The following is a 16,066-nucleotide window of genomic DNA, read 5'->3' as shown; positions in this document are numbered from 1 at the left end:
GTGTGCCATTTGTCAAGGCAGGCAGAGCAGCTGTTGGCAGGAGAGCTTCTTAATACATGCAGTGTTGGACACATTCACAAAGGATGCTGCGTGTCCTGCATCCCCATTACCTGTGACGCTGTGGAGGCAGGGGAGGACAAGCTGCTGATAGTTGGCGTCTTGAAGGTGGAAGTTGTATGACAATGTTGAAAACAAGCGTTGAAAATCTTGCCACCTTCCGTCGCTGGAAAGCTTAGCGTGGCTGATGAGCAGCAGATGGAGAGGAGGACCTGTCAAGCTCGAGTCCTGTGTCCCAGGGCTGCTTCTGGTGCGTGTCATGGCCACACGGTGGAGGTGAGAGGTTGGGGTGTGGGCTGTGTTCTGGAGGTAGCAGGGATGGCATACAGCTTGGACAGCCTGGCTGTATGCAGATTTGGAAGTGAAATGAATCTGCTTCCTGGTTCAGGTAAGGGCAGAGAGGATGTTGGTCAGCCCTTTTGCACGACTGCTGCCAGCAAACAGGGAGATGGTGGCTTCTGGGAATGCCATCCCCATGGTCCCTGCACCCTGCTGCAGGTCCCAATGCAGCAAGGGAACCCCTTCTTCCCCAAACCAGCAAACAGTTCAAGGTTGGCACGTCTTACCCAGGCTGTGGCGGCCCTGACATAGGTGCCCAGGGCAGCCATAAGGTGCTTTGGTAGCCTGGAAGTCACGGTGTGACTGGCTCACTGCTTCTGGGAGCCATCTGCCAGCAGCTGGGTTCCACGTGGGTGTGAGAGAGCCTTGCATCACCTTACATCCCACAGGGGAAAGGGGGGAGACCCTCAAAGCCCAGCCACCTGCATCCCCGCAGGGATGCCACGGGGTGTGAGCAGGGATCAGTGCTCACTGTGGTGTTGGTGAGCCGCCAAATGTTTGCTTATCTGCCTGGTTTTTACTGGTAGGTGTCAATACTTTGTTCCTCACCTGGATTTTGCTCTCTGCTTTCCACCACAGCTTGAATTCTTTGCAGTGTTGTTTTGTTTTGTTTCGTTTGGTACCTCATTTTCCTAAACAAGAACGCAGCCGATGGTCTGGAGCCCAAACTAAACCCACCTATTACGCGTTACCTGATTAGACGCCGTGGTAATAAGCATTTGAATCTAAAGGTAGATTAGGCAGGGAGCCGTCTCAGGCTGGATTTGCATAGCATTCATTCCTCATCCATGTGACGTGTCGTTAAGACTATTGAAATCTAATAAAGAGTTGGTGTTGGTGTGCTTTGGGTGCTCCTCTTGGGGCAGAGGTTGCTCCCCCCACGAGGCACTCTGCAAAAATTGCCTGTGATTGCCTGGAAGATGCTTTTTCTCCCTCTTGCTGCTCTTACAGCTCGTGTTGCAGTTGATGGGGACAGGCAGCTCCTGCCAACTCTAAAAACCTGCACTAATGGGATTTTGAAAGATTTTGTCTTTAGAGGCAGTTATTTCAGGGTGTGCTGGCTTCCTGTGGCAATCTCTGGCTGTAGCGGAGTGAATCTGGAGTTTTCAGGTGCCTAAATCCAATGGACAGCTTCTTTGAGCTCTCATGGTGATGTTACAGCTCTTGTGCTAGAAAATGCTGTGAAGATTTGTTATCCAAAAGCCATTTAATTTACTTCCCCCGTGGACCGACTTGAGGTAGTGGCTGATCTCAGGGTAATTCTCACTCTGAGGTGTGTCATTAGTGTTTGGGGCATCCAAACTGCAGTGTGAATTCAGTGCAGCGGGCTGCCGAGGCTGGTCGTGGAGGAAAGCATTGAGGCTGAGGTAAATACAAGCCTGTTTTGCAGCAGAGGGTGGACAGAGGCTCTTTGGGCCTTCCCAGCACGGTGCCTCAAGCGGCGCCCAGGGGGAGGCAGCGTTCGGGCTGGTGCTAGGCCGAGCAGAGAGCAGCAGCACCCAGCCAGGCCCTGTGGCGACCTCCATCTCCTGGCCAAGCGTCAAAAACGTTACCTGAGGGTATCTGAGCAGAGATGGTGTCGCTCTGTTACAGCCCCTGAGCCAGGAAGCAGCGTCTCCGCTCGCTTTGCTGGGCCTTTTTGTTATTAGGGCCGTTAACTGTGGTGTGAGCTGGGCGAACGCAGCAAATGGCGGGCTCCTGACCCTTGTGGCGTGGGCACGGTGAAGCTCAGATCGAGGAATAAAGGTCAGTTTGCTGGGTTTCAGGCTCGGTTAGACCTGCTGGGCCCTGCTTCATCATGAGCGGTGTTGTCTGGGCTGTAATGTAAGATCTGGTGAGCCAGTGAATGGAAAGCTGCAGCCAGAAGCTCAGTCAGAGCCTTTGCTGTGAGAGATGCTTTGCTTCAGAGCTGCTAAAGAAATATATGGGGAGTGTTTTGGGGTGCTGGGGAGACCCTTTTTCACTGGAGAGCTGGCTAGACCTGATGTCAGTCAACAGATCACCCTAAAGCCGGGAATCCTTGCTGAAATTTGAAGGAATGTCGCCAAGCTCCTGATCACCAGTGGTACCATGAAGCCTTACCCAGGGGGCAGGTGTGAGGACTTCAACAATACCCCTCCACCACCAGGGCGTGGAAGCCCTCAAAGAAGCTTCATCGCTTTGGATTGCGAGTTAACTGGCCTGGTATCAATGGGGAGAAGGGTTTTTGCTTTGCTGGCCAGAGAGTTGGACTCTAACCCGAAGTGAGAAGGCACCTGCAACGTGGTTTGAAGATGTGTGAGGATGAGCAAAGTGGGGGTGATACACCACGGGGCATCTCTGCAGAGCTGAAGAGGCGTTTGCCCAGGCAGGGTGATGGATGAGGGCAGAATGTGATGCTGTGTCCTTTGAGAAACTGGTGATACTGTGGCTTTCTGAGCTTTGGCTTGTGCCTGCGGTGGTGACTGGAAAGGTTTCTCTGCGCTTGTGGGGTGTCTGGAATGGTGCTGGTCCCAAGAAGGGAACACTGAGTCTTCTATCTCCAAAAGATGAGATTAAATTAAAAGCTTCAAGCACAGTTATATTCTCTCAGGGTGTCTGAGCTTCATAGGGGTACCCTTGGGTCACTTTTTCAAGCATTTCTTTGCAGTCATGAGGCTGTTTGTTTTCCAGATTTAATGAACAGGGAGATCACTGTGTAAATATCTACACAGTGAGTGAGAACTTTTGTATTGCAATTTATGCCGAGTGCAACATGAAAACCTGCAAAAACGGTAATAATAAGAATAATACAAAATTCTGTATGTAGCCATGGCAGGGAGGTGGCTGCTGTCATTGCAATCTTGCACCTTCACGGGGGGGTCCCTTACTGGAAGTGTTTGCTCACGAAGAGAAGAGGCTTGGGTTTTAAACAGCATCATTGCATCAAAGAAGTTACAGAGATGAGGCCGACAGGATGTCTGAAGCATTAGCAGCGCTGCAGATGCCCCATTTGGACTTGAATGGGGTAGAAACAGATTTGGCTAAATCAGTGCACAAAACACCAAAGCCTGTGCATGTACTCAGTGTGTTTAAATTTGGTTTATATCGATGCTGCTGATGCTGATACTTCCCTGGATTAAGCATTAAAATGGCCAATATTGATTTTTAAATGCATCCCCTTGGGATTTCCACCGGACAGACATTCCCCTCGGGATGCTCTGCAGGGACAGGGCCATCGCTCCATCTATCCCCAGAGGTGGATGGGTTGGCTGGGTTCAGAGCGAGCCCTTGCTCTCTGCAGTCGCTGAGAGGAGGGTAGTTAGGCAATTAAAACAGTGTGCCTTGATTAAGCTGGCTCCTCTGAATTATAAGGAGATGGGCTTGAGCTCTGATGGGAAGCCTGCATCCCTCCTACTCAAAGCCGAGGTTTTGCTGTAATCTAGATTGTGTTGCATAAAAAATACAATCAAGCCTTCCAATTAGACTCGCCTGTTGGTTTTGCCTGCTTTTTTTATTTTATTATTATTTTCTTTTTTTTTTTAATGTTTAAATGCAAGCAGCCTTTTAGTGTAATGTGATAAAAATTGCTGCTTTTAGCAGGCCGGTTAGGAGCAGACGTAATGCTGGAGCCCTTCTCATTTCCCCGAGCCATTTCTGTGCAGTTGTGCAGCATCATGTCGTGTCTGATGCGAGCTCACGTATATTATTTTTCAGTGTTCATCTGCTGGAGCAGTGGGAGGTAGTAGTGCCGTGCTGCAAGGAGAGTTGCCAGTGGGGAATTTCTGCTCTCAGACATTTTTATCAAAGAATTCTCGACCCCAAATTCATACTTCAGGGGGAAAAATCACTCTGGATTACTGTCAGTATTTTAAAATCTTTAAAGGGAAATAAGCATTTCACATGGCTCGTGGCATGTAGGGCAATTGATAGATCTAATGAATCTGTTTGGCTGGGTTTGGGCACTTTCTGGACCAGAAGTTTAATGAACTACTCGGAGATCTACCTGCCTGTCAGGGTCCCTTTCAGTAAGGTCTCCTGTTTGTACCAGCTTCAACCCACTTTCATTTTAAAAGAACAAAAGCCAGCTCGCTGCACACCGCAAGTTGCATAAAACCCAGCAGCTCTAGTTGCCTCACCTTAAGCATGGATAATCCCCAAATCCCCAAACGTGACCCAAAATTGGCCAGCGGGGACTTGGCTGGTAGCTCCTCGATTCCTTTGCCGTGGTGCTGGCCCCAGACGCTGCTGAGCTGCTGTACTGCAGGCAGGCGTTTGCAGCTGAACGGCTTCAAAAATCCCGTGTGTGGTGCCAAATTAATTAAGAGGCTTAAGAGAGGAAAAACCTGCCTTCCTTCCCCCGTTTTACAGCGGGAGAGCCCGTCTCACCCTAGGGATTACCGCTGAAATGGGGAGCAGCGAAATGGAAAGTTCAGCAGAGAGGCTTTGCATACGATATATCAAAGTCAGAGCCCAAATATTCACTGGAGGAGCAGGGCTTGAGGGGGGGGAAGGGAAAAAAAAAAAAGGAATTAAAATAAAGCAAGGCTTTTATTGAACTATTGTTCTCCAGGAAAAGGCTAATTGGCAAACAAATATCCTCCAACAGTGGGAAGTGCGGCTCCTCTCTCCCCACTTGCCAGGCTGTTCAGCTTTTATTGACAAAAGCTTTGCATCATCAAAGTAAGTGCTTGGTGGAGCCTGCAGTGATCTCAAAAACGCACAGACTTAGATCCACATCCTTTGGGGGTAAATAGAGAAATATTGAGATGGGAGCGCTCCTTCTGGGGGCAGGCAAGGCTTTGGCTGGCTGGAAAGTGGTCCTGCTGCGTCGGGAGCTTTCTGGTCACCATGATATGCAGGTGTGGGCTTCATATCTCATGTTATCAGCCCCATGGAGGTGTTTTTTTAGCTTAGTGTGAGCTTTTTCCCTTGAGTTTGGGCAAAACCAGGGGTGGAGATGGAGCGGGGCTGGATGTCAGCTTGTGACAGCGCTGGGTGCTGAGGATGGAGCCGGGATGAGGCAGCAGCAGGACCTCCTGTTGCCCCGGGATGCTCGATGGAGCTGTCACGTCCCTCTGAGCTGCCCAAGGCATCTTGTGGTGTAATAAGGGAGTTGAAATATACTTCTTCCTCCCGCCACCAACCCACCTGCTTTTATGTTTGCTTCAGCGAAAGAAGGACCGGAGGTCTTGCCCGTCTGCTGGAAAAAGGCTCACGTGCCGTTCGTAGAAATGGGTCGCTTAGCACCCTAGTGAGTATTGGGAAATATATATATATATATATTTATATAGGCTCCCAAACTGGGTCTTGTCGGGGGTTACGCGCCTGTTGTCCTTGTTCCTGAAATAAAAGGCATTTGCCCGTGTTCGTGTATCTGATGGAGCTCCAGTCAGAAGCGGTCTGTAGCCATTTAGAGGATCTGGTGCTGAGCTCACCCCCGGTTACGTTTCCCCTTTTAATGGAGAACTTGTGACCTCTTTTGGTGTTGCCGCACCGCCCGCTGTCTGGCAGTCTGGGATACTTCCAGCAAGGTTTGTTTTTAATCCTCGAAAACTAAAAGTTTTGCTCCAGCAGCATTTTCCCTGGAAGGACGCATCTGTGCGCTGAGCAGCATCAACCCCTGCAGCCACGATGGGGCGAGGGGCTGTGCGGGCACCCCTGCAAGCCTCCTCTCCGTGCACCCAACCTCTCCAAAGCTCCCGTGTGCGGGACAGGGATGGTCCCCCAGCAGCCAGCAGCCAGCCCCTGCTCTGCATTTCTGCTGGGCTGCCAAAGCGGGCGGCGCTGCTCCGAGATCTGCTTTCAGCTGGAGAGCTCTAAGGCGGATCGTGTCTCGCCCCGCTGTGCGGATGCTTTTCCCCAGAAAAGCGGATTGTGGAGCCCCCGGTGCGTGTGCTTCTGGGCCGGGCGCTCCGCTTCACTCGCTTGCAGCAGAAGCGGCTCGAGCTGTGCCGTGATGCTGCCAGGCGAACACTCGCATGGAAGCTCAAGTGGAAGCTGCTGCTCTTTTCTCTGAGTAACGTCGTCGAGTAGAGTACAGACAGAAAAAAAAAAGCAGGCTTTTCTTGGCGTATTACAAATGTGTGAAACAGGTCACCCATCCCCTCCCTGCCCCTGAACATATATAACTGCGTGCTGGCTCGGTGAATAAACTGGTTTAATTTTTCATGCTGCAATCTGAATTTCACCATCAAGTCCCCGAAATGCCTCTGCAAGCTCATTTGGATGGGAGCAGAGTAAAATGTCTTCTTGCGAGGCAGCAGGCCCAGATGTACGCTCCGTTTTTTGATGAATGCCACAATAAAAGGAAAGAATACAGAAGGCAGTAAACACGTTTTATGCGAGTGCTGTTTTTTTTTGCAGTGCTGGCAGATGGGACACACAGGGACCAGGCTGGGAGCCTGCAACTGCAGCCGGCTCCTGCCAAAGTCAGAGGCGGCGTGCAGCTATCACGCTGGTATTGTGCAGCAGGAGTGAAATTCAGAGCTGCAAACCCCTCATTTTTTGGGTCACAGAGTACAACAGGATCTCTGGAAAGAGGGAGGAGGATCTGGGTTAATTTAGGATTTGGCGTATAAATGTAAATCCACGAAACTGAAGAATTTGAGATTTGCTTATGCTGGGAATTACAGCTCTTGTGATTTCATGATGAGTCAGGCTCCTTCTGGCAGCCAATTTTCCCCGAGAGCAGCAAGGCCACGTCCAGGTGTGCCTGCGTACAGGGCCGGCACGCTGCTAGCAAGGCATTTGGAAGCCCCTTTCTGCTCCCGGAGGTGTAGCGCTGGCATCACGGGAGGGCTCCCGAGCCCTGTCTCATGGGAGGATTCAGGGGGAAAAAAGCCAGTCATCAAATGGTTCAAGGCTTTGGGGCCAAATGCTTTGTGGGTTTAAGTTTGTTGTTTTTTTGTTGTTTTTTTTTTTTTTCCCCTATGACATCAAAACCAGCTCCTGCCGATGCGCACGTATTTTAACCAAACACAAACATTCCTCTCCTATGCAGTCTGCGCGTGAAAACGGCTCCCTGTCTGAGAAAGGGGTCTGAGGAAACGCACGTGGGAGTTTGTGGCCAAAAAGTCAGCCTGGTTGCTTTTAATAGAAACCACCGGGGCGGCGCTGGGCTGCGTGCTGGAGGTGCTGGGGACGGGCTCCAGTCCTCCAGGCTGCCCAGTGGGTGGGGAGGTGGCTCCCGCCGATGCGATCCTCTTTCTTAGCTGCTCCTCCAATGAGGGGATTGATTTCCGAGTTTAAAAATAATGCAAACGAATAAATAATAACGCTTGGGCCGTCTGATCAGATGGGCACTGCATCACACACACGTTTCAGAGGGCTTGCAATCAGCACCGAAGCCGAGAACGAGTCAAATGAGCGAGCAGAGCCACGCAGGGTGCCGGCAGTCCGGGCTCTGTAAGGTGGAAAATCAGAACGTGTTTTTGACGTTTCTCGGGGGGATGCCTCCAACTTAGAGCCGATCTGAACAACGGGCATCCAGCTTTCATTCTGCGGAGGTCCAGACTCGCCGGACTGTGGGAGGAAAATCGTCTCGAGCAGTTTGTTTAAAGAAAAGTGATGCAAGGCACTTGATGCGCTCGACGTGCGTCTCAGCGCCGCGCGGCGCGGCTGTTGTGTGCACGGGGAAGAGCAGAGAGCGTGTGCCACTGCTCAGCAGCAGGACGGGATGAGCAACAGGAGCGACGTGCTGGGTGCCAAATTTCTGCCTTGGATGTGCTGCAACAAGTGGTTATGTGGCGCAGCACACCCAGCGCCAGCGCTTGGGGGGGGGGTCTTGCAAAATCACCCGCGGAAGCAGAGCCTCTCCCAGCCACCGCCAGCAAGCGAGGCCGCTCGGCAGTGATGGGGAATTGTCCAAAAATGCCCATCAGGCAGGAGCACCCTGCGCCGCCCGAAACTCCAGGGCGGGGGCAGACATTTGGCGGGGTGAGAGGTGCCGAAATCGGCCAGGGCTCGGCGGAGCCGGTCAGCGAGCATCGCCGCACTTGCCCGGAAAGAGTTTCGCCTTGTGAAACGCGCTGAAATACAGCTCCCGATTGGGAAAGAGCTCGCTTGTATCCTCGTTTTGGGAGGGGATGGGAGAGGAGCCAGAAAAACAGCAAGCTGATATTCATATTTGATGATTTAGCTCCTAGCTCCCGTGTGGGTTTGGAGGCGGGCGCGAAGAGGAGCGTGCACGCTCCTTTGCATGCGTTTGTGCCCTCGCTGGGTGTTTTGGTGCCGCAGACCGCAGAGCTGCAGTGCCGGTGCTGGCTTCAAACCAGCTCGCTGGGGCATCGGTCGCGGGCAGGCTCCGGCAGCACGTTGCTCCACGCGGGCTAATTGAGCTTGCCAAGGAGGCTGCTGAATATGCAAACAGTAATTGCCATTCTCCTCTCCTTAAAGCGAAGGCGGAAGCGACACCAGGGTCCAATTTTCTCCTAACGACCGATCTCATTGGAGCACTGCTTAAGGCAATGTCGAGGCGGTGGGGTGTTTTGGGGGGGGACCAGAAACAGCAGCATGCTCTGGTCGGTCATGGTGGCACTCATGTCAGGGTCCCAAACGTGGGCTTCAGAGAGCTTTGTTGCTGCCTCTCTGGCAGCCGTGGCTGCTGCTGTTGTTTTGGGTTTGTGCCGTATTTCCGAAGGAGCATCGCCTCCCCGCACCCACCTTCATCTCCGGTTTATGGCTGTTTGGCAAAGCAGGGAGCGGTCGCGAGGAGCGCTTGGATTGGCTCCTGCCCGAAGCTTCGCTTCGCCCTTTGCGGCTTTTTTAAAAGAAGCCGTACAACAGCCAGCCCAACAGCACGGACAGGAGGGGAAGGTGCTGGGATTAAAACACCTCCCTGAAGCTTGGCACCGCGATCAAACAGCGCGGCAGGCGTTGCGGAGCCACCGGCAAGGTCACCGCTGGAGTTTTGGAGGAGGAGGGCTGGGATCCCGCCTGCTTCGGTCGCAGCCAGGGCCGTATCCTGCTGCCTCGCCTGCCCCGGGCTCTGTTATCACAGTCCAAACTCCGTCGTGACGTTTGTGCGGGGTTTTGGCACGGTTCACAAGGACGAGGTGCCAGCCTCCAGGAAGCGCCCTGCCCTGGAGTCACCCAGTCCTTCGCAGATGTGGCTCCCAAGCAGCCTGCACAAGCAGAAACCAGCACGGGATGGGTGGAAGCCGTCCCCTTACCTGCCCCATCGCCTCGGGATGCAGCCAAGGCATCTCCCTGCCCACCTGGAAGGAGCCAGCTACAGACCCCAGGGCAGCTTCTGGAGCTCAGAGACCCCCATCTCCTTACCAAAGGTGTGGGAGAAGAGGCGACCAGGTAACAGGGGTACCACAAGCCAATGAGAGATGCTTCTGAAGTCGTTGTTTTACTGGGTTGCGGAGAGACCCCAAAGACCAGATCCCTATCTCAATCACTGCTTTACGACCCCACAGCCAAAAGCTGTCTTCGTTTCGAGAAATAGTCACTGCTTGAGACACGTCACTGTATCAGAGCAAAAGCTCTCCTTTTGTCCAGTGTCAGTTCCAAATTTAGCAAATGCTCTTGGCAGCCATTCCCTTGCAGAGTGTTAGGGTTTCACCCGAGTAATACACGAAGGATTTTCTCCTCCTACACCTGCCGAAGGGTCAGACACCTCCCAGGCTCCTCTCCTGTCCTCTGGCTCCTGTCCTGGGACACGTGTTGCTTCGTGCTCCCCAGCCCCACAGTTTGTATGAGCCGACCCCACAGACAGCTTGTATTTCCCCCCACCCTGGGAACGGGCCAGAACTTACTCAGGTCTCGTGGAAAGGGGCAGTGTCTTGTGGTGCCAGCCAAAGGTGTTGCCACAGGTACCCTGTTATCGGCCACCAGTGCCTGTGACTGGGGGAGAGTGGCACGATTCCCTCGTCTGGTTGCATGAGTGACTCGTTAGCTCAGAGAAGACAAATTCCCTTTATCTCCTCCAGCTTGCCAAAAGCAAATCTCTTGTAATTAATTAGGTTCTGTCCGTATCTTTCCCAAACATCATCTGGCCTCCCCCGGGGAGCAAAACCAGCCGTGGGGCCGTGATGGAGGGAGCAGGCAGCAGGAATGCAGCGCGCGGTTCCTGCGGAGGGCACGAGCTTGCAGAAAAGCAGCTTCAGCTCGAGCTGACAGCTGCCAGTTGTGCAGGTTCCTGGGCAAAACCGGGGTTTTGTCCACGTGCTGTGTTGCTGGGCAAGGTTTGAGTGGAAATGACTTTGGAAGGGCCCGGGTGAGAGACATAGGGAGTCGCCCCCTAGGGTGGTGGCTGTACTTTCTCCATGAATACTGTAGTAGAAGTCTTTCGGAGCCCTCGGTGAGCTGGGGCGATCCCCATCACTTGCACAACTGCAGTAGAAATAAAGCTCATCCTTTACAAACCTGCACAAGTGCCCACCTGAGGCAGGTCAGCAGAGGTGACCTTGGCCCGAGGCGGTGCACGAGAGCCAGGTTGCACGACTGGTCTCCATCCCGCATCCTCCTCTCCTGGCCCTTCCTGGCCGAGCTTGTCCCACGCACATTTCTACCTGTTTCTGGAAAATCAGAGCAGTTTTAGAAACCACTCAGCCCCAGCAGTCCTGTCTTGGGATTTGGGGCTTGGCGAGAAGTTCCCTCGATGACCCTTCCCAGCCTATCTTCTCTGGCTCTATATGTACAGGGGCAATTAAATTTAATTTATTCTGGCCTGCTCAGTAGTAAAGGCCAGAAGGCACCATTAGATCACAATCTGACTTGAATTTATTGATGTAATTAGTGCTCAGACGTATGGATGGGAGGTGGGAGCAGGCTGTTTTAACAAGTGCCGCCGCATGGAACTGGTTCCTTTCCCTTTCCTTAGTGCAAGCCGCTGGGTTGCAAGAAATTGTCACTTCTTCTCTCCTCGAATAACCCATTTCTGCAGAATTTACAGGGAAAAGAGGAGGCTGTGTATCTGGACTGTGTTCTGCTGAGGCAATCTGGGCTGTCTGCAGCGCTCCCGCCGACCTGCCAGGAAGCAGTGTTTTGATTTTTATCCATCGCATTAATGAATATTCATCAGTGTTCTCGAGGTTTAATGCTATTTGCCTGGTAGCTAACATATTCTTTCCCCAACCATTTTTAGCCTTTGTTGCTAATAACCCACAGCCCACTCAGCCTGCATTACAGGGCGGTTTTTTATTTAATTGTTTAGGGATGAAAATTAGGAACCTCAATAGCTCCAGAGCTGGAAGCGGCTCAAAAACACCTTGTCTTGGTTACTACACGGCTGTCTGCTTTAAAGCCCGAAATAAAACCTTGCCTTTTGGTCTGTCATTCAAGCTCCTCATAAAACACCAACAGGAGCGGGTGTCCCTGAAGAGCAGGTGTTCTCCTGATAAAAGCTTTCTGTACATTTTTGCAAGCCCAAGTCAGAGCTTGTAGGCAGCAGCAGGTTGCAAGGAGGAGGTTGACGTGGTGTTGAAAAGGGGCTGGAAAACGCCCTGTGGAGGAGGAGGACGGGTCGGTTTGGTCCAGTCCGTGAAGTACCCTGGCTGTGGGAGCAGAATTGTGCCCTGATTCAGTAGGAAGACCGAGTAACAAAGCTTTGCACAGATAAGCACGTGTGGGTTGGGACCGAGCTCCCATGCAAGGCACAAACTGGTGTGCAGCCACCTCCCTGCCTTCATTTCCCTCTGTGCTGTGGCCCTGCAGGACCCAAACCTGCAGTGCATTTTTTATTTTCTCCCTGTTGGAGAAAACGTGTCTCTAGTTCTTTGATTCCCTCCCTCCCCTTGGGAAAGAAACTGCCCACCAGGTGTCAAACCCCTCCTAAAGCCTCGTGGGTGCCAGCGGACTGCAAATGGATTTGCTCCGGTGCTGCCTGCCTGGGAGCTGCGATGCGAGATTTCGCGGCAGCTGAAATTCCTCCAGTGGCTGCATTTTCCCAAATCCAAGACGCCGAATGTGGAATGAGATTTAGGGCTCTCTGAGAAGGGAGGCCCTCCAGATTGGGCACAGAGATTATCCCACATGAAGACCGAGTAAATATTTCCCGTCGTTCCCGCTTCGGCAGATGATTACACCATGTGCTAAAAATATGCAGTCGAGAATAATTTCAAGGGTCAGGTCCTGAGTTAAGGCTATGGGAGTAAAGCCTGAATTTTCTCCGAGGTCTCTTATTTTTGGGCAGGCAGCGTTTGCTGCTCAGGGCTGTGCAAGTGGTGGTGCAGGGTCCCAGCATAGGTCTGATGCCAACCTGCCTCCAGCGGTGGCTCTCCATGGTGCCCAGCAGCTGTTTTTTGGGGCATTTGGGTATTTTGACACTTACGTAGTTAGATGGAAATGGGAATTCTCCAGGGAAATGGAGACTTCTGTCGAAATGCTGACCTTTTGTCCAAGTCTCTTCCTAACGTTGTTAATAGATCCAAGTCATCCATATTTCAACCTCCTGCATTAACTTTGGCAGCGTGCAGCTTTTTGTCCTCTCTCCGAACATCTCAGTGTCTTGTTTCGCAGAGATAAAACATGTGGGCGTTTAACGTGTCGATTTAGAAGTCGAATATTTAAGTTTTGTAAAGAAAAACCACTGTGCTTTGCTGGTTGACTTTTCTCCTTGGGGTGTTTCTTCGCTGTCCTCACTCCTCATAGCTGGTCCTCCCCTTGTATTATTGAATTTTATGCTTGATGGCCATGGTTTTGGTGCAGTGTTTGGCTGGTCCTTGCCGTAAGCTGTCGGGCAGGGCACAGGTTGGCGTTTCTTTCGGGCTCGCTCGCTGCTGCACATTCATCCTCCTGCTACGAGCATCGCTCCCAACGCGGGCTTGAGAAATCAGCCAAACCAACCGAACCAACGGCGTGAGTAATGTCCCACGCAAGCACTGCGTAGGAAAGTCTGAGCTACCGGTGCAGTGTGATTTTTATCAGCTGAATCCACGTCTTGTAAATATTTACTGGAATTCCAAGTAGGGTTTATCTAATTAAAGCCCAGTAAAACTTTCCGTGAAAAAGAGCCACCCAACCAGCAGCTGCCAGTGGATGTTTAGGGACACGTTTAAGAGCGGGCCGGGGGTATATAGGGTATTTTTGTGCTTTGCAGCTCAGGGCTTCTTGAGCTGTACGAGGTCTTTGAGCACTGAGCCATTCGCACTGGGGGCCATGTCCCTGGTGCCACCAAGCACATCCAGCTGCTCTTGGCCGCAGCACCCCAAATCTGCCACCCCCTGTGACGGGGCTGGTGGGGCTGCTGGACAGGCAGGAGCGGCACAGCACGGGGACGTCAGCGGGGATTTGTGCCGGGATTTGCAGGGCTTTGCAGCGGTGGCGGGGGGTCAGGACCTGTCCTGCTGCGGGGCTGCGAGCGGGGGGACACCGGCGCGTCCCCCTGCCCCGCTGCCCGCTCCGACGGCGTCGGCACAAGGCAAGCAAAGGCGTCTTTTGAATTCGTGCGGTCTTCAAGGTTGCCAGGACTGTAAATGTCAAATCTGAGCAGAAATATTTGGCATGTAAACCGTCTCCGTTCTTCCCCTCAGCGCTGAGCGCGTGGGTGGCTCCGATTCCTCCTCCTCTCCGCGGGACGGGAGCGCGGTGCTGCGGGGCAGCTGCTGGAGCCTCCTCTCTCCTCTCTCCCCAGGATCTAGTGCCCAGCAGGGAGGGACGCGGAGGATTTCGGCCATGGCCCCGAGGAAGAGGAGCGGTCGGGGGATCTCCTTCATCTTCTGCTGCTTTCGCAGCAGCGACCACCCCGAGATCACGTACCGCCTGCGCAATGACAGCAGCTTCGCCCTGCAGACCATGGAGCCCGCGCTGCCCATGCCTCCAGTGGAGGAGCTGGATGTCATGTTCACCGAGCTGGTGGTAAGTAGAACACTTCTTCACTTTTCTTTTTCTTTTTTCCCCCTCTTTCTAGCCTCCCCAGTGAGGACAGGCAGGGGTCTGTGTTTTCAGGCAAGCTTAGATGCATCAGGGGCTGCTGCTGGGAACGATATTGTGCTGAACCTTGAGCGCTGCTCCTCCCTGAAGTACTGCCAGACAGGGTGCTTTCCCTTTCTTGGTGGAAATCATTGATTTCTCAGAGCAGGCAGCAGCTGGGGGCTAGTCTGGCTTTGCCTGCCTCCTGGGGTCCAGGGTGATGCAGTGTCAGAGCTGGAAAAGCAGCTTGTCCCCTCTAGGTGCAAAGTGGCTTTCCTTGCTGGGCAGTCTGCTTTGCAGGAGTCCTTGGGTATGGTCTAAGTCGATGTTCAGAGAGTTAGGATATTGTTTCTTTGTCCCTCAGCACCAAAACTCTGAAAAAGATGGATCAGAAAAATAAAAAATTTCTGAAAATTTTCAGAAAAACACACTTCAATTTCCTCTGTCGGTTCCACATGGCTTTTTGGATGGACCAAAAATGCTCCACTTTGAGTCGGTTCAGCAGAGAAAATGGTGCTTCTCCACGGTGTTTTGTTGTGTAACAGGATCCGGGAGGTCACACTTCATGCTATAGGATGTCCCACCAGACACCCGGCAGTGTGGTTTTGGTGATCCACGCTGCTCGCGAGCAGGTTTTGCCCAGATGAAACCTCCACGGGCGATAGGAGAGGACAGGCTGGGACACCCAGCGCATGGCATATCCCAGTGGGGATGAGACATCCCTGCACCACAGCACGTGTTCTTGCAGCAAAATGCTGGGGGCCGGATGATTTTCAAAGCATCTCCCCCAAATTCAGCAGATGCTTCTCGCACAGGTTGCACTGCGGGGCATCGCTGCACGTGCAGCGAGGCGGGAGCAGAGCAGCAGCGGTGGGGACCAGCTGGACCCGGGCTTGCTGTGGTGTTTCCCTTGCTCCGTGCTGCCAAGGTTTTGCTTTTTTTCCCAGCTGTGGGTGAGAAGAAGGCTGGGAGGCAGCTGCTGCTCCAGGATTGGGGTCAGCAGGAGCTGTGCTGGCCCCCCAGGGACCTGAAGCCATTTAGGGAGGGCATGCAGCGCGTCCTTGCCATGTTCCTGTGCAAGCAGCTGCAAATCCTGGGTTCCCCCCCCCCCAAAATCAAATTTTTACCTGCGTCAGTGCCGAGTGGGAAGGAGAGAGAGTCTGAGATGACCCCTGTGGGTGTAGGAGGGCAGATTTCCCCAAATGGCATTTTGGGGAGTGAAGATGCAAACCCCCTCCCCATTACAACCGGCTCCTTCTTGCTCTCCGTAACCTGTTGGTGCCGGGTATTAAATTTCAGCATTAGCTAAATGGTTTGGAAAGTGTCCCACTGTTTCTGTATAAACCCACTGTGTAACGTTTGGAAGAGAGACAGAGAAAGCACTCAGAGGCGCTGGGCTGAGCTTTCTGCCTGCGGAGCCCGTGCTGGTGGCCCCAGCGCTGCCGGCCCCGTCACACTCGAGCAACTGGGGCAGGGCGGCTTGTGCCCGCTCTGCGGGACCAGGGCTGCCTCAAAAGTGCTTGGTGGTCTCGGTCATCGGGGTGAGGGAAGTCAAAAGGGCTGGAGGGGACCTGGAGGCTTTGCCAGCTCGGGTTGGTCCTTGGCCAACTCTTCCCTTGCGGCTTCATGGCGACTTTTCTGCACCACTTGTTCCCTTCAGCCCGGGCTTAGAAAGCCATGCAGGGTGGATTTCGGTCCTGGGTTTGGTCACCCGTGGGGACAGTCCTTCCACAGAGACCAGTAACTCAGCAAGGTCCCTGCTCTGCATACCCCAGGCTGCTGTGGGCATCGAAGGGCAAACTCTCTTTGTTTTTTGAGCCATCCTGCAAAAACTCCTTGGAGGTCGGGGCAT

The 16,066-nt window shown here is 53.0% G+C and overlaps 1 protein-coding gene across 5 annotated transcripts in view; it reads left to right on the top strand.

Moving 5' to 3' along the window:
• The window catches only part of DAAM1 (dishevelled associated activator of morphogenesis 1), an 88,287-nt gene that overhangs the window by 21,741 nt on the left and 50,480 nt on the right, over positions 1–16,066 (top strand). For all 5 annotated transcript variants that reach the window (XM_083838361.1, XM_083838357.1, XM_083838358.1 and 2 more), the window contains one exon: positions 13,937–14,160. In XM_083838361.1, coding sequence (XP_083694487.1) covers positions 13,978–14,160 — 183 coding nt within the window. In that variant the 5' untranslated portion in view covers positions 13,937–13,977. The remainder of the gene's footprint in view (positions 1–13,936; positions 14,161–16,066) is intronic.

Source organism: Anser anser, assembly GCF_964211835.1.
Source record: "Anser anser genome assembly, chromosome: 5".
Taxonomy (NCBI): domain Eukaryota; kingdom Metazoa; phylum Chordata; class Aves; order Anseriformes; family Anatidae; genus Anser; species Anser anser.
The sequence above is the reverse complement of the archived record's forward strand: the minus strand, read 5'-3'. Positions and strand labels throughout refer to the sequence as shown.